Below are 18327 nucleotides of genomic sequence, written 5' to 3' on the forward strand. Positions count from 1 at the left end.
CACTCCCATCAAGCTAAGCAGCATCCACACCAGGACCACCAGACTCAAAAACAGTTACTTCCCTTGGGCCGTCAACACCTTTTTGAGTGATTTTCCTCAGGATGCCACTCACCACTACATCCACATCACCTAGCACTACTTTATGTGCAATAATATATATATATATATATATATATATATATATATATATATACACACACACACACACACAGATGGTATATACACACACACACACACACATACACACTTCCCCACTATAGCAAACATCCTGTCCACATCCACTCTACTTGCACCTTTCAGTATTTGATAGGTATCAATGGGATTCCCCTTCATTCTTCTAAACTCCAGCAAGTACAGGCCCAGAGACAAACATTCCTCAAATGTTAACCCTTTCATTCCTGGGATCATTCATGTAAACCTCCTCCAACGCCAGCACATCCCTCCTTAGATAAGGGGTTCAAATCAGCTCACCAATTCTCCAGATGCAGTCTAATACCCTAAAATGCCTCAGCTTGACTAGAAGATTTATTCCACCACTGCGTAACGTTTTAAAGTAAAAGTGTGCCTGGATATTAAATAGAGTACAGTTGTCCAGAAAATTCACCAGAGCAGCACCACGGTGCATCGCTAAATCCAGTGTGGTGACGAGCAACATACAATGGACAAAACTGATTTCAACAAATGGTGCAAAGATAAAATTATAATTTTTTAAAATCCAATCAAGTTTATGCAAGGAAGCTTGAAGAAGTTTAGACTGAGATTGATTTATTTATCACATGTGAAATGGGTTGTTTGTGTTATCCAACACAACCCAAGGCTGTTCAGGGGGAAGAGGGCAGCCTGCCAGGTGTCACCACCTATTCTGGTAACAGAGCATCTCCACAATGTTCAGCAGAACACAAGCAGCAACGACAATAACACAACACGAGAGACAAAACAACAAAGTTAAAAAAAAGACGCTTCCTTTCCCCCCGATCCTCCCACTTACACAGTCCTCAACCCCAGGACGGACCTCCGGCATCCAAGGTACAAAAGACAATGAAGGTGGGGACGGGTGTCGTCACTTACGTTCGGGAAGTCAAGTCCGAGCTTCGTCTTTACATTAAGCCAGGTGCTCTTGTCGTAATTTGGAGCTTGGAGAAAAAGATAGACATTGTCATGTTTCCAAAAATGTATTACAAACCATTGTCCAAGTAACTGAGCAAGTCAAACAGAGGAAAAAGGAAACAACATTTATACTAAAAATTGCATTTCTGAATTGGAAAGATGCACAAATAATACCCCGCTGCTCTTCTCCTCTCCCAGGTTTCAAAGGCAGCAAGGTGGTCATGGAGGTAATGTTTGCACGCAGTGGTAGGCACCTTCTCTGCCTAATAAAGTGGCCATTGAGTGCATGCTCATAGTCTTCTGCAGCTGCAGGTTCAAGGTTTGACCTGTTGTGCATTTACAAATGCTCTTATGCACACCACTGTTGTAACGCATGGTTACGAGTTTCTGCTGCCTTCCTGTCAGCTTGAAACACCGTCCATTCTCCTCTGATGCCTCTCACTAACAAGACACTTCAGCCCACAGAACTGTCGCTCACTGTTTTTATTTTGCACCACTCTCTGTAACCTCTGGAGACCGTTGTGCATGAAAAATCCAAGATCAAGATCAGCAACTTCTGAAAGACTCAAAACACCCCAGCTGGCACCAATCATTCCACCATCACGGCTTTGTGCATGGTAGGTCATGTCTGAACAATCCTAGAAGTTTGGAGGATGTTACCAAAAAAGTTGCTGAAGGCAAACAGTGAATGTTGGGTATATGGACTCCACCAAGGCAATTGACAAGGTCTACTTGGAAGATTGGCCAAGAAGGTTCAGTGACTTGATGCTCAGAATGAGGTAGTAAATTGGATTAGACATTGGCCTCGCAGGAGAAGCCACCTCTACAACTGGAGGCCCGTGACTAGTAGTGTGCCGCAGGGATTGATGCTATTCGTTCTTACTTGTCATCTATATCAACGATCTGGATGATAATGTGGTCAACTGGATCAGCAAATTTGCAGATGACACCAAGAGGGGGTGTAGTGGACAGCAAGGAAGGCTATCAAGGCTTGCAGGGGAATCTGGATCAGCTGGAAAAAGGGCTGAAAAATGGCAGATGGAATCTAATGCAGACAAGTGTGAGATGATGCACTTTGGTAGGACCAACCAGGGGAGGTCTTACACAGTGAACGGTAGGACACCGAGGAGTGTGGTAGAACAAAAGATATAGATCCGTAATCTTTTGGAATTTTAGAGGATGCTGCCGGGACTGGGGGACCCAGTTATAACAAAAGATCAAATAGGTTAGGACTTTATTTCCTAGAACATAAAAGATTGTGAGGAGATTTGATAGAGGTATATAAAATTATGAGGGGTATAGATAGGGTAAATGCAAGCAGACTTTTTCCCACTGAGATTGGGTGAGAACACAAGTAGAAGTCCTAGGTTACGGGAGAAAGGTGAAGTGTTTAAAGGGAACAAGAGGCACAGAGGATGGCGAGATCGTAGAACGAACTGCCAGCGTAAGTGGTGAATGCAATTACGATGTCAACATTTAAGAGAAGTTTAGTTAGGCAGGTGGATGGGAAGGGTATGGAGGGCTATGGTCTGGGTGCGGACCGATGGGACTAGGCATTTTAAATACTTCAGCACAGAATGGTTAGGCTGAAGGGCCCGTTTCTGTACTGTGGTGTTCTACGGCTCTAACATCACTTGGGTCATATTTCTTCCACTTTCTGATGTTTGTCTGAACAATAACTGACCGTTATTAATGTGTGCATATTTAGTTGATTAGATATTTGCATTTGCCAGCCTAATAAAGTGGACACGGAGTGTATAACACTGGATGTGCAATACCATTAGTATAATTTATACTGAAGTTCCTGTGGAAACAGACATCTTAAAATTTTAAGCAGTCAATTTCTGCACCACTGTTGGCTTGTGGGATTGGTGCAAACTGACGAAGATTAGGAGATTGCTTTGTCGAGCACCTCAACTCCATTGACAAATAGCAGAATTTCTCAGTAGCCAACCATTTCAATTCCTATTCCCATTCCTGTTCCAACAAGTCTGTCCATAGCCTCCTCTTCTGCCGCAATGAGGACACTCTCAGGATGGAGGAGCCACACCTCATATTCCATCTGGGTAGCCTCCAAACTGATGGTCTGAACATCGATTTCTCCAACTTCCAGTTACATTTTTCCTTTTCCTTCCCTCTTCATTTCCCCACTCAGGCCCCTCATCTCTTCTACTCATCTGCCTGGCATCTCTCCCAGAAAAACTTCTGCTTCCTCTCTGCCATGATCCACTCTATCAGATTACTTCTTCAGCCCTTTCCCACCTCCCAACTTCTTGCTTCAACCCCCTCCCTCACCAACCTGGTTTTTCTCATCACCTTTTAGCTTGCCCTCCTTCCCCTCCCTCCACATTTTAGTTCTGGAGTCTTCCCCCTTCCTTTCCAGTCCTGATGAAAGGTCTTGGCCTGAAACGTCAACTGTTTGTTTGTTTCCATTGATGCTACCTGACCTGCTGAGTTCCTCCAGCATTTTGTGTGTGGCACTTTGGAGTATTGGGGGGGGGGGGGGGGCGGAGAAGAAGTTAACAGAAAAAATAAAATGGGATTAACGTAAATGGGTGCTCAATACCTGGGATTGGTTCTTTGGGCAGTTTCTTTGCTGCAACACTCTACAACAAACCAAAACCTAGTGGCTGAAAAAGCTACACAAATGAGTCCTGAAACATTTTAGTTATCGTTAAGCAGAAATCCGATTGCAGTCAGTCTCCCTCTCCCCATCCCCCCTCACACATATAGGCACACACTTACCATCTCCACAGGAATAGAGCTTCTCTTCATAAGCTGTCCCGGTGTATTCCAAGAGCAAGCGGATTGGATGAGCCAGCTGTGACAGATTCAGAACATGTCATTAATTGTAATGGCTAACAGGAGAGGACATACTTTTAAGATCATTAGATGATTAGGAGGGATGTCAAAGGTAGTTATGTTTGCAAAAATGCACTCTCGGGAGTGGTGATAGAGGCGGGTATATTAGAGACATAGAAGAAATTCTTAGGTAAGCACATGGCTGGAAGAAAACTGGAGGGTTATGTATGAGGGAAGGGTTAAATTGATCTTGGAGAAGGTTTAAAGGTCAGCCCAACCTTTTGGTACAAAGGGACTGCATTGTGTTGTATGTTTTGTTACAAAAAGGTTGTAATGTAGAAAATTACTCAACTTTAGTGACTCTTTTTGGTTGAGCCTCACTTACAGCTGCCACCCATTAGCTCATTAATAAAATTATGAAAGGTATACGATGCTGTGCAAAAGTCTAGGTATTTCCCCCGAGATCAATAAAATATGTCTATGACTATGTATATATGTCTAGGGTGCCTAAGACTTTTGCACAGTACTGTGGTAATTCTATGTATTGCAGTGAACCGCTGCACAAAAAAAAACAATCATGACATACGTGAGTGATGATAAACCTGATTCTGATGTGGGTCTCTATTGTGGACTGAGAGTGGGAAGGGGGCAGAGAGAGTGGAATCTGTTCGGAAAAGGGGAAGGGACAGGGGAAAAGAGAGGGAAAGACCAGAGAAACGTTCTGTAATGATCAACAAACCAATTGTTTTGAATCAAATGACCTTGCCTGCTCAGGGCTGAGGGTGTCTGCACCCACACCACCATTTTCCCATGGTACACCTCTGTCACCTGTCCCCACACCTCTTGTGGTGTCCCACCTGCACCATTCCCAACATCCTTTGCTCCAACTCCATTTAAAACTCACCCTCTGCTATATATTTATGTAACAGCTAGGTTTTGCTGTGAAGAGGTTTGCTATACTGTGTGGTAACTCCAGAGGTATCTATGTAGGTGTCAGTACTGTTTGCACTTGTGAGTTTGCCTTCGAACTGAGGGCAGGGCATTTTAATCCACAATGCTTGTTGACAACTATGCCAAATTAAAACTAAACGGTCTGCCTGCCAATGTTTCAAATCTGTCCATTCCCCACAAATTCATGTACCCATGTAAGTGCTTTTAAATGCCACTATTGTACAATATCTGCTTCCACCACAGCCTCTTGCAGTGTGTTTACAGGCATTTGCGACTCCGTTTAAAAACAGCTGATAAGTCTCATTTAAACTTTACGCCTCAATTTAAAGCTGTGGCCTATAGGATTCTATCCTGAAGAATAAAGATTCTGACTCTCCACCCTATCTACAGTACTGTGTAAGGCAGGGGTCCCCAACTATATATATATATATTAGTTGGGGACCCCTGCCTTACACAGTACTGTAGATAGGGTGGAGAGTCAGAACCTTTATTCTTCAGGAATATCTATATATCTCTCTCTCTCTCTCTCTCTCCCTCTCTCTCTCCCTCTCTCATCAGTCGACATTTTGGGCCGAGACCCTTCTTCAGGACAACTGTTTACTCTTTGCCACAGATGCTGCCTGGCCTGCTAAGTTCTTCCAGCACTTTGTGTGTGTTGCTTTATTTCTATGTAACCTTTTGTTCTTTTCCCCTCATTTGTTTGATTTGATTGTATTTCTCTGTTCTACAGTAAATGCCTGCAAGAAAATTAATGTCAAGGTAGTATATGGTGACAAATATGTATTTTGACAATAAATTGACTTTGAACTTGAAGGAGCCTACTCTATCCAATTAGACTCATGTGACCAGTTAAGCTGCAGGTCTTTGGAATGTGGGAGGAAATGGGAACACCATGAGGAAAACCGCTCAGTCACAGGGAGGTTGTAAAAACGCCTGACAGACAGTGGCCAGAATTGAACATTATCACTGGCTGTGTAGCTAACCGCTACACCACTGTGCCAACCTAATGAGTCAATTGTATTCAACTTCCCCAGCCAGTAATGGATTTCCATAACAGAAATGCTGCCCAGTAGTGGGGAAATCTATCCCTAAAACCAGGGCAGTGTCTGTGGGGAAGGGGAAAGAGTTAGTGCTTCAGGTCAGGGTCCCTTCAATGGGGAGAGAACAAAGTTCAAAAACTCAGACTGAAATTATTATCAAGGTACATATGTCACCACATACAACCCTAACCCTGAAACTCATTTCATTTTGGGCAGACACATTAAATTAAAGAAACACAATAGAATCAATGACTGCATCCAACAGGGTGGACAACCAGTGTGCAAAGGCCAACTGCGTAAATAGATAAGAAAAAAAATGATAATAAATAAATAAGCAATAATTTTTAAAAAAGAGAGAACATGAGATGAAAAGTCCTTGAAAGTGAGTCCATAAGTTGTGGGAACAGTTCAGTGATGGGGCAAGTGAAATTGAGTGAAGTTTACTCCCCCCCACCCCCGGTTCAAGAGCCTGATGGTTGAGGGGTAATAACGGTTCCTTAATCTGGTGGTGTGGGTCCTGAGGCTCCTGCAACTTCTTCCTGATGGCAGCAGCAAGAAGAGAGCATGGACTGGGTGGAGGGGTCCCTGAGGGATACTGATTTCCTGTGACTATGCTCTATGGAAATGGACTCAGTGGTAGGGTGGGATTTATCCATGATGGACTGGGCTGTTTCCACTACTTTTTGTAGGATTTTCCATTCAAGGTTGGTGGTGTTTCCATACCAGACCATGACGCAGCCAGTCAATAATCGCACCAGAATCAATATCACCAGCACGCAAGACCATAAGACACAGGAGCAGAATTAGGCCATTTGCCCATCGAGTCTGCTCCACCATTTCATCATGGCTGATCTATTTTTCCTCCCAGCCCCTATCTCCTCCTGCCTTCTCCCCGTATTTCTTCATGCCCTGACCAATCAAGAATCAATCAACCTCTGCCTTAAAGATACATAAAGACTTGGCCTCCACAGCAGCCTGTGGCAGCGATTTCCAGATTCACCACTCTCTGGCCAAAGAAATTCCTCATCTCCATTCTAAAAGGACTCTCTTCTATTCTGAGGCTGTGTCCCTGGTCTTAAGGCTGATTTATACTTGTGCGTCAACTCGACGCCGTAGCCTACACAAGAGGCGCATTGTGAGCATTTATACTTTGCGTTGGTGTGTCTGCGTCGCTCTGCAATTTGGGCATCTCGCACATGCGCACACACCTGCCCGTGCAAGGCTTCATGGTCATGGTAGTCTTTCTCAGCGTAAATAAGTTTAAAGTGAGTGTCCTTTTTCGTAAAAGCGAAATGTGTCCTCCATAATTTCAGAGGTCTATAAAGCTTTATGGAAAGCGTTGCAGCCAGAGTTCCTTCCCTACCCCTCAGTCGCCCAATGGGAAGCTATTGCAGCGTAGGAGGAAATGCGATGCTACCAGGTGGACCAATCACAGTTGTTGCAGTCTGCGTTGCTGCGATGCGTAGTTACATTTTGAGAGAGGTGTGCGTCAGGCTACGGCATAGGGATCTCCATAGGCACTGTGTAGGGTTTGCGGCTATGCCGTACCTGAGGCGTCGATCTGACGCACAAGTATAAATCAGCCTTTAGACTCTCCCATCATAGGAAACAAGGAAACATCCTCTCCACTTCCACTCTATCAAGACCTTTCACCAGTCGATGGGTTTCAAATAGGTCACCTCTCATTCTTCCGAATTCCAGTGAATACTGTTACAGAGCCACCACACGCTCTTCATGTGACAAGCCATTCAATCCCGGAATCATTTGCGTGAACCTCCTTTGAACCCTCTCCTGTTTCAGCACATCCTTTCTAAGTTAAGGGGCCCAAAACTGCTCACAGTACTCCAAGTGAGGCCTCACCAGTCCTTTAAAAAGTCTCAACATTGCATCCTTGCTTTTATATTCTAGTCCTCTTGAAATGAATGCTAACGTTGCATTTATCTTCCTCACCACAGACTCAACCTGCAAATTAACCTTGAGGGTATCCTGCACAAAGACTCCCAAATCCCTACGCACCTCAGTTTCTTGTATTTTCTCTCCAATTTAGAAAATAGCCAACCCTTTCATTTCTTCAGCCGAAGTGCATGACCATACACTTCCCAACACTGTTTCCATCTGCCATTTCTTTGCCCATTCTCCAAATCTGTCCAAGTCCTTCTGCAGCCTCTCTACTTCCTCAAAAATGGATGGCACTGGGTAAGCCTAGGTAGTTCTAAGGTAAGGACATGTTCGGCACAGCTTTGTAGGCCAAAGGGCCTGTATTGTGCTGCAGGTTTTCTATATTTCAAATGTTTCTAAAACCACCTGCCCTTCCACCCATCATTATATCATCTGCAAACTTTACAAAGCTATCAATTCCATCATCTAAATCATAGACATATAACGTAAAAAGAATCAATCCCACCGTAGAACACCACTAGTCACCGGCAGCTTTTATTCCTACTCTTTGTCTCTTGCCAATCTGCTACTGCTTTATCCATGCTAGAATCTTTCCTAATACCACAGGCTCATAGCTTGTTAAGCAGCCTCATGTGTGGCACCTTCTCAAAGGCCTTCTGAAAACCCAAGTATACAACATCAACCAATTCCCCTTAGTCTATCCTGCTTGTTATTTCTTCAAATGATTCCAACAGATTTATTAGGCAAGATTTCCCCTTGTGGAAACCATGCTGACTACGGCCTATTTTACCATGTGCCTCCAAGTACCCTGAGACCTCATCCTCAGCAATTGACTTCAACATCTTCCTAACCACTGAGGTCAGAACTAACTGGCCTATAGTTTCCTTTCTTCTGCTTCTATCTCTTCTTGAAGAGTGTAGTGATATTTGCAATTTTTCAGTCTTCTAGAACTATCCTGAAATCTAGTGATTCTTGACAGATCATTACCAATGCCTCCATAATTTCCTCAGCTACCTCTTACCCCTGGCGTATACACCATCTGGTCCAGGAAGCTCATCTACTTTTAGACTGTTCAGTTTCCCAAAAACCTTCTCTCTGGTAATGGTAACTTCACACACTTTGTGCCCCGACACTTGGAACTACGACCATACTGCTAGTGCCTTCCACAGTGAAGACTGATGCAAAATAGTTATTCAGTTCTTCTGACATTTCCTCGTCCCCCATTACTGTTTCTCCAGCATCATTTTCCAGCAGTCTGATATCCACTCTCATCTCTCTTTTATACTTTATGTATCTGAAGAAACTTTTAGTATCAACACCCTGGCACTCAACGTCAGTAAGACTTCGGGATAAGACAAAGGAACACATACTAATCCTCAGAGGGATCAGAGGTGGAGAGAGTGAGCAGTTTCAAGTTCCTGGGTGTCAAGATCTCCAAGGACCTAACCTGGTCCCAACATATCGATGCAGTTATAAAGAAGGCAAGACAGCTACTATACTTCATTAGGAGCTTGGAGAGATTTGGTATGTCAACGAATACATAATCAGCATCAGGTTTATTATCACCGGTATGTGACATGAAGTATACTCAAAAACTTCTATAGATGTACCGTGGAGAGCACTCTGACAGGCTGCATCACTGTCTGGTATGGGGGGGCGGGGGTGAGGGCGGGTAGGCTACTGCACAGGAGCAGAAGCAGCTGCAAAGGGTCGTAAATTTAATCAGCTCCATCTTGGGTACTAGCCTACAAAGTGCCCAGGATGTTTTCAAGAAGCAGCGTCTCAGAAAGCCAGTGTCTATTATTAAGGACCTCCAGCAACCAGGGCATGCCCTTTTCTGACTGTTACCAACAGGTAGGAGGTACAGAAGCCTGAAGGTACACGCTCAGCGATTCAGGAACAGCTTCTTCCCCTCTGCCTTTCGATTCCTAAATGGGCATTGAACCAGTGAACGTTACCTCATTTTTTTAAAAATATATTATTTCTCTTTTTTGCATGATTTTTAATCTACTCAATATATATACACTGCAATTAATTTACTTATTTATCATTATTATTACTTTTTTCTTCTTCTTCTTCTATATTATGTATTGCATTGAACTGCTGCTGCTGAGTTAACAAATTTCACAGCACATGCCAGTGATAATAAACCTGATTCTGATTCCTCAGCTGGAGGGCATCAGGAATGAAAAGCTAAAAAGGGAATTTTTAAAAAATGATCGACTGAAGGAAAAGAGGAATGGATAGACACCCAAAATAAACTCAACTCCATCCTAGTGTTCTTATTTATTCACAAGAATTGACAATTAATACTTAAGAAATGTAGCGCACCCTCTAACCCAAAGTCCCAAAGCACAGCAAGAAAGGAGCCTGGAGTCGATCTTGCAATATAGTGCTCTCAGGAATTTCCGTATAGGAGCTATGTCAAAGAAAGGCAACAGTAAGTAATCCAAGGAGGATCATTTTATCACCAATCCTATTAGAAAGGATAATTAACCAATCCCCACCCTCGCCCACATAAAGCTGACTACCTTCCATGGGCCAAAGCAGGCAAATGTAACTATCTCAGAGAAATGACTTGGTTGGCATTGACAAGTTAGGTCAAAGGATGTTTCAATAGAAGACATAGGAGCAGAATTAGACAATTTGGTCCAGTGAGGCTGCTCCACCATCAAATAATCAAGATTTACTTTGTCTCAACCCCATTCTCCTGCCTTCTCCCTGTAACCTTTGATACCCTTACTAATCAAGAACCTATCAACCTCTGTTTTAAATATACCTGATGACTTGGCCTCCACAGCTGTCTGTGGCACTGAATTCCACAGATTAACCACCCTCTGGCTAAAAAAATTCCTCCTCATCTCGGTCCTAAAGGGACATCCTTGTATTCCAAGTCTATGCCCTCTGGTCCTACAATCTTCCACTAGTGGAAACACTTCTGTAGAAAAATTTGCCAAGCACAATCATGGTCATGGATATCACCCACATCATATAGCACAGCACAAAATTATGATAGTGCTGGGGGGAGCAAGGTGGGAATGCAGACGCAAGGTTGTTTTTACTCAAGAGTGAGGGGGTACATGGAACGTGCTGCCAAATTGTGGCTGAGGCAAACACATTAGGGACATGAGCTATAGAAAAATGGAGGGCTATGTAGGAGGATCTTAAGAGTTGATTAATTGATTGATCTTAAGAGTAGGTTATAAGGTCAGTACAGTATTGTGGGTCCAATGGCCTGTACTGTGCTTTAATATACCATGTTCCATACTTTGAAGGACTCCTTTTCTCTGTTCACAGGACATGTAAGCAGTGTATATTTTTATCTTCTTGATCAACACTGTAGACACAATTCAAGTCATGCTTAATAATACTTCTTGTTCTTGGAACATTGTGATAAAAAGTAGAACAGAGAGTAACAGATTACAGGAGGAATGGAGACAGGCTAACCCCTAATGACATCAATGGATCTGGGGTTGAGAGGGTAAACAGCTTCAAGTTCCTCGGCATCCACATCACCGAGGACCTCACGGGGTCTGTACACACCAGCTGTGCGGTGAAAAAGGCGCAATAGGACCTCATTCACCTCAGACAGTTGAGGAAGTTCGTTTATGGGCCCCTAAATCCTAAGAACTTTCTAGATAGGTAGATACACTTTATTGATCCCGAGAGAAATTGGGTTTCGTTACAGCCGCACCAACCAAGAATAGAGCATAAATATAGCAATACAAAAACCACAGACAATCAAACAACAAAATGCAAACTATGCCAGATGGAAAAAAGTCCAGGACCAGTCTACTGGCTCAGGGTGCCTGACCCTCCACGGGAGGAGCTGCACGTTCGATGGCCACAGGCAGGAACGACCCCCCCGTGCCGCCCAGTGTTGTATCTCGGTGGAATATGGCCGAAGTCCAACAGTAAAAAGTTCAATATCCTGTCTACAAACATGTCCCTCGATCGTAATATGACCCGGATTGCACCATCTGTTGTTGAACAGAACAGAACAGGGGCACAATTAAGAGCATCCTGACTGGCTGCATCACTGCTTGATATGGGAACTGTACCTCCCTTAATCGCAGGACTCTGAAGAGAGTGGTACGGACAGCCCAGCGCATCTGTAGTTGTAAGCTTCAGGGCACTTACAAGGCCAGGTGTGTAAAAAGGGCCCGTAGGATCATTGGAGACCCAAGCCATCCTAACCAGTCTATTCCAGCTGCTACCATGCATGAAGCAGTACCGTAGCATAAAAGCCAGGGCCAACAGGCTTCAGGACAGCTTCTTCCACCAGGCCATCAGACTGATGAACTCATGCTGTCTTGAGTGTACATTATATTACCTTCACTGTTCTATTTATTATAAATTACTATGATTGCACATTTAGATGGAGACATAATGTAAAGATTTTTACTCATGTACGTGAAGGATGTAAGAAATAAAGTCAATTCAATTCAATTTGATGGTACCGCTAACATACAGAAATTCCAACAGATGGAAATTCCAGTTCTACAGGAAAAAGCTAGCAGCCTTCACAAAATAAACCATGAGCAAAAAAGCAGATAATAAATTTCCAAATAAAAAAAAGTTTTTTTTTGTATGTATAGCACCAAACCATGGAAGAGAGAAAGAATCAAAGTTCAAAGTTTAAAGTAAGTGTATTGTCGAAGTACGTATCTCACCATTTACTACCGAGATTCACTTTCATGCAAACATCCACAGTAGAACAGATTAGTATAATAGAATCAGCGACAAACTACATACTAAGAGTGACAATCCAATGTACAAAAGACAAACTGTGCAAATACAAAAAAAAAGCAAATAAATGATCTGCCAAGAGGACTACAACCGCACCTCAATGGTGCAAAGAGCTGTGATAGCTGGAGTCAGGGCTCTTGGTGGGGTCACCACGCCAAACATGTCAAAGGGTAGAGGCCAGACTAAGAGTGGTCCACCGGTCCTCCAGGTTCAGCTCAGCACTAACAACCTGACTGGTCAAACGTAAGTACTACAGAAACAGCAATGAAAAATCCTTCTATATCTGTGTGTGACGGTATTCCCAAGTCTCCAGCCGGGACGTACAGATCCCTGAAGAGCGGAGGAAACACAGGAGTCCAAAGACAACTTGGCGCCCTACCGTGGAGGCAGAAATAAGGACCCTGAACCACAGCTGGGGCCAATGGAGAAGATGACCAAGAGGAAATAGTGATGGAGGACCCTAAATGCGGGTGGTATAACCGGCAGTCAATCAAAAAGAAAATACAGAGAACGTGAATTGTAGCATCCTTGAAAATGAGTCCACAGGTTGTGGAATCAGTTCAGTGAAACAAAATCAGAAGAAAAAGAATCAAAAACAGAAGACAGTGGATGAATTGAAAGCAAAGAGCCACACTATGGAACTACAAGAGACACACACATGCTCTGCAGCAACAGCTTCACTACATTGGCTGAAGTGTGTTTTTAGAATCAAGATGCAATATAAATGCAAGTCTCAATCCCTTCTGTTCACAGACCTTAGCGTGGTAGTAATTAACACAATGGAAAAGGAGAAAAAAAATCAGAAGGTCCCAACTGCCACAGCAGTCATGGGGGGAAAAGACAGAAGACAAGTGCAGGTTAAGCAGATGAGGAAGTGCTCAGAACAGTTCATGCACAAAAATCAGTCCTTAAAAAAGCAGAACCATGGCTCCCACTTCCCTCAGCACACAGGGCTGATAGTAAGAACAATACTACTCCCACTCCTACCCCCCTCCCCCAGTGCACATATTCTGTTACAGACACCTGCCGGAAATGCTCAGCAGGCTAAGCAGCTCCCTCAGAGGGAGAAACAAAGCTAGTACTTCAGGGCGACGACCTATCATCAGAAGACAAGCACAAGTTACAGAAGGACCAAAGGGGATATCTGTAATGGGGTGCATCCCGAAGTTACTCAAGGTAACAATTATTGGGTTGCACAGTAGCACAACGTTTTAGAGCGCCAGTGACCCGGGTTCCATTCCCACCGCTGTCTGTGGTGAACAAGTCAAGCGATCAGAACTGCACTAGTGTGCTCTCCTGAAGTTTTAGAACTTTGTGGCGAGGCAGCACAGTATTGTAACGGCTGACACGACACTTTATAGCATACTCTCCCCTGTAACTGCAGGACTCTAGTCTCCTGCTACATTCTGAAGAGCAAAGGGCTAGGGTTAGTGAGTTGTGAGCATGCTACGTTGGCACCAGAAGTACGGTGGCATTTGTGGGGTGCCACCAACACTCTAGTCCTGTCGAGGGGTTTCAGCCCAAGATGTCGACTGTACTTTTTTATTCCCCACCCACCACCCCACAGTTGCTGCCTGGCCTGCTGAGTTCCTCCAGCATTTTGTGAATGTTCCACAGATTGTGTTGGCCATTGACACAAACGACACATTTCACTACACGTTTCCATGTGCACGCGCCAAAAAACGTTGCAGTTGGAGATGGAAAACAACAGAACAAGTTAGGACAGAAAGCTACTGTTAGAACAAACAGGCAGATACCAAAACTTGATGAATTTTAATAGCAGGGCACAGAAAGTGGAAGTGCTGGAATGCCTAAAAACAAACATTCTGCTGCAGGATCTCAATGAATTCACCAGCATCGGTGGAGGGAATGCAACTGTCAATGTTTCAGGTTCCAAATCCGTTCTTCTATGGGCTTCTGTCATCAACCATAAGGTGGACAACATTGGAACAACAGAAGGTCTACATTGAACAGGTCTCCATCCACAAGGTCTACACTGAAAATCAAGGCTGAAGGAAACCAAGTTCCTCTACCTGCACATGAAACATACCAACTCCATTGGCTGCATATTCATGTAGCGATCAAAAAGCCTCAAACACCACTATCGTATCTGCCTTCACCACAATTCAGCAGCCCCTTCCAGGCACCTACCATTCTCTGTAAAGCCTCACTCCACACATCCCATCAACATTTCCCCTTCTACCTTAACTACATGTCCTAGCATGTTTGACATTTCTACCCTGGCAAAAAGATTCCATCCGCCTCATCTCTGTCTCTCAATCTTGTAAACTTCTAACAGTTCACCCATCTGCCTCAGACACACCAGACAGAAAAAAAAACAGGTTTGTCCAGCCTCCTCCAATCCAGGCAGCATCCTGATGATCTCCTCTGCATGGCTTACCAAGCCTCCACACCCTCCTGTAATAAGGTCAATGCCACAAGGCAGCAGCACTCATCATTAAAGACCCCCAACATTTAGACCATGCCCTCTTCTCATTGCTACCATCAGGGAGGAGGTACACGAGCCTGAAGGTACACTCAACCGTTTAGGAATAACTTCTTCCTCTCCGCCAACAGATTTCTGTGGAGTCCATCAACTCATGGACACTACATCACTGCTTTACTCTCTTTACACTACTTATTCATTGTTTAATTTTTTTAATGTTAATATTTCTTATTGTAACTTGTAGTAAATGTTCATACTGCACTGTACTGCTACCACAAAGCAACAAACTTCATGACATATTTCAGTGATAATAAACCCGATTCTAAGAACCACACAAAATTCCTCACAGGTGCAACCCAACTTTTATAGGTTGTAGGAGATCAGAGAGAAAAGTTAACACCACCTCAAGGCAAATCATTGGGGTGGGGGTAAATAGGGGTGTGTATAACACAAGAGATTCTGCTCTGGATTTCCAGCACCTGCAACACGCACACACACAAAATGCTGGCGGAACTCAGCAGGTCAAGCAGCATCTAGCGAGGGGATCCCGCTTTTTTCTGGCTGAGTGTAGGTGCTCGGTGCAGCAGTCTCCCAATCTATGTCAGATCTCATCGATATACAGGAGGCCACACCAGGGGCACCGGATACAGTAGGTGACCCCCAACATACTAACAGGTGAAGTATCACTTCACCAGGAAGGACTGAATGCTAGTAAAGGAGAAGGTGTAGCACTTGTTCAGCTTGCAAGGGTAAGTGCCAGGAGGGAGATCAGTGGGGAGGGACGAACTGATGGGAGAACAGTGTAGGGAGTGAACCCTATGGATAGCAGAAAGTGGGGGGGGGAGAGGAGGAGGAAAGATATGCTTGGTGCTGGGATCACGTTGGAGATGGCAGTAGCTGTGGAGAATTATGTGCTGGACACAGAGGCTGGTGGGGTGGTATGTGAGGGCAACAGGAACCCTATCCCTGGTGGATGGCAGGAGGATGGGGTGGGAGTAGACTGCGAAAACAGGAAGAAATGCTGTTGAGGGCGGCATTGACAGTGGAGGAAGGCAAGTTCTTTTCTTTGCAGGAGGAGAACGTCTTTTCAAGAATGAAAAGCCTCATCCTGAGAGCAGATGTAGCAGAGATGGAGGAATTGAGAGAAGGGGATGGCATTTTTACAGGTAACAGGGTGGGAAGTGGTATAGTCCTGGTGCCGTGAGAGTCAGTGGGTTTATAATAGACATGAGTAGATAAGCTGTCTCCAGAGACAGAGAGATTGAGAAAGGGGAGGAAAGTGTCAGAAATGGACCAGGTAAATTTCAGGTAGGGTGGAAGTTGGAGGCAAACTTGATGAAGTCCAGGAGCTTGGCACAGATGCAGGAAGCAGAACCAGTGGAATCACCGAAAAGTTGGGGAGTGACAACAACTTGGCCTTGGAACATATACTGTTCCACATAGCTGGCAAAAAGGCTACATGTCGTATGGGTCCCATTCTGACATGTCGGTCCACAGCCTCCTCTACTGTTGCAAAGAGGCCACATTCAGGGTTGGAGGGGCAACATCTTATATTCTGGCTGGGTAGCCTCCAACCTGATGGCATGAACACGGATTTCCCAAACTTCCTGTAATGCCCCTCCCCACCTCTCCTTCACCATTCCCCACTCTCACCTCATCTCCCTACCTGCCTGTCACCTTCCTCTGGTGTTTCTTCCCTTCTTTTCCTTCCATGGCCTTCTGTCTTCTCCCCTTCTCCAGCTCTGTATCTTTTTTTACCAATTTCCAAGGTCTTCACCCCTTCCCCTCCCCACCCCCGTTTCACCTATCACCTCCCTTCTCTTCTCCCACCTTCTTATTCTCCAGTCCTGATGAAGGGTCTCCCCCCAAAACGTCGACTGTTTACTCATTTCCATAGATGCTGCCTGGCCTGCCGAGTTCCTCCAGCGTTTTGTGTGTGTGTGGCCTCGATCTCTAGCATGTGCAGATTTTCTCTTGTTTCAGGGTGCAAGCTTGTAGGATTCCTCCCGAAATTCAAACGATAAAGGCAGAAAAACCACAATCGCCTTTTATTTTTTTTAAAATAAAAACACATTATTGCAAGTTTTAGCCAAACAAAAGCAAGGAAGGAAAATGCTGATTTAGGGAAAAGTTCTGCACGAAAACAAAATAATTGGCGCGCTAAAGCGAGAAGTGAGAGCGAGAAAAGACAAAGAGCCCAAAGAGATCGGCAGGCAGTGGTCCAGGACAATGCACACCCGAGAGATCCTGCAGATGCTGGAAGCCTTGAGCAGAATACACAAAATGCTGGGTGAACTTCGTATCCTATGTCACCCCGAACTATGAACATGCATTTTTCTAACTTCCCACACTTTCTCCACCGAATTCGTCCACCTTCCCCCACCCCCTGCCCGCCTGCTTGTACTCTCCCTCCTCAACCCCCTACTTCTTATTTCGATTGCTGCCCCCATTTCTTTTCCAGTCCCGATGAAGGGTCTCGGCCCGAAATGGAGACTCCATAGCTGCTGCTGCCTGACTTGCCGAGTTCCTCCGGCGTTCTCAGTGTGCGTGGGACAATAGAAGCTGCCGTATTTTTTCTGTTCCTTACCCCGCGGATGTCCCAATAGCCCAGTGTCATCACCATGATCGCAAATGTACACTCTCGGAGCCGGAGAGCAAGATCGAAACCAAGAGCCGCGCTCCACCAACGACAGCCGCCTCCTCTCGTAGCCAAATAAAGTCTCCGAGCCCAACTCGCCTCTCCGAGCCAGTTTTATAGTTTGCCTCGGGTTCGGGGCGTTCCCGGTGACATTTTTATCCATTATGCTGTGTATGTGATATTTCGATAACATTTGAGCAATCTTGTATGTATATTGGTTAATTAAACGTTCTTGTTTGTTTAAATAATTCATTAGGGGTTTTGTATAAATACGTGAGTTGCAGGCGTCATCATGATATCACGTGATAGCCTCGCTGAGACAAAGTCCGACCCACGTTCCCTCATTCTTTCAATTAGGCTAATGTTTTACAGTTGTAACACCAAACACTGGCGACGAGATATTGTGAGACGATCCGTTCAAGCGGAGCGAGGCTACTTAAAAACCTCTGCGAGGAACGGTCGAGTTTAAAAGGAACAGGCCAGCACGGGGGATGACGACACTCTCTCTCTCTCTCTCATTCTTTCTCTCTCTCTCATTCTTTCTCACTCTCTCTCTCCACTCTCTCTTCCCCCCGCCCCCCGAGGAACTCAGCAGGCTTGACAGCTCCTATGGAAAAGACAGCGAACTGTCGACGTTCTGGGCCGAGACCCTTCAGCAGGTCCAGAGAGAAAAAGCTGAGGAGTAGGTTTAGAAT

The 18327-nt window shown here is 44.7% G+C and overlaps 1 protein-coding gene across 1 annotated transcript in view; it reads right to left on the reverse strand.

Moving 5' to 3' along the window:
* LOC140210069 (glutathione S-transferase Mu 3-like) overlaps positions 1-17746 on the reverse strand; it is a 41991-nt gene extending 24245 nt beyond the window's left edge. Inside the window, exons 1-3 of the mRNA XM_072278851.1 lie at positions 17582-17746; positions 3853-3928; positions 1069-1133 (exon numbers count right to left, since the gene is read on the reverse strand). Of these exons, the coding sequence (XP_072134952.1) occupies positions 1069-1133; positions 3853-3928; positions 17582-17617 (177 nt within the window). The 5' untranslated portion in view covers positions 17618-17746. The remainder of the gene's footprint in view (positions 1-1068; positions 1134-3852; positions 3929-17581) is intronic.
* Between the last annotated feature and the right edge of the window lie 581 nt (positions 17747-18327).

This window comes from Mobula birostris, chromosome 14, assembly GCF_030028105.1.
Source record: "Mobula birostris isolate sMobBir1 chromosome 14, sMobBir1.hap1, whole genome shotgun sequence".
NCBI classification, from domain to species: Eukaryota; Metazoa; Chordata; class Chondrichthyes; order Myliobatiformes; family Myliobatidae; genus Mobula; species Mobula birostris.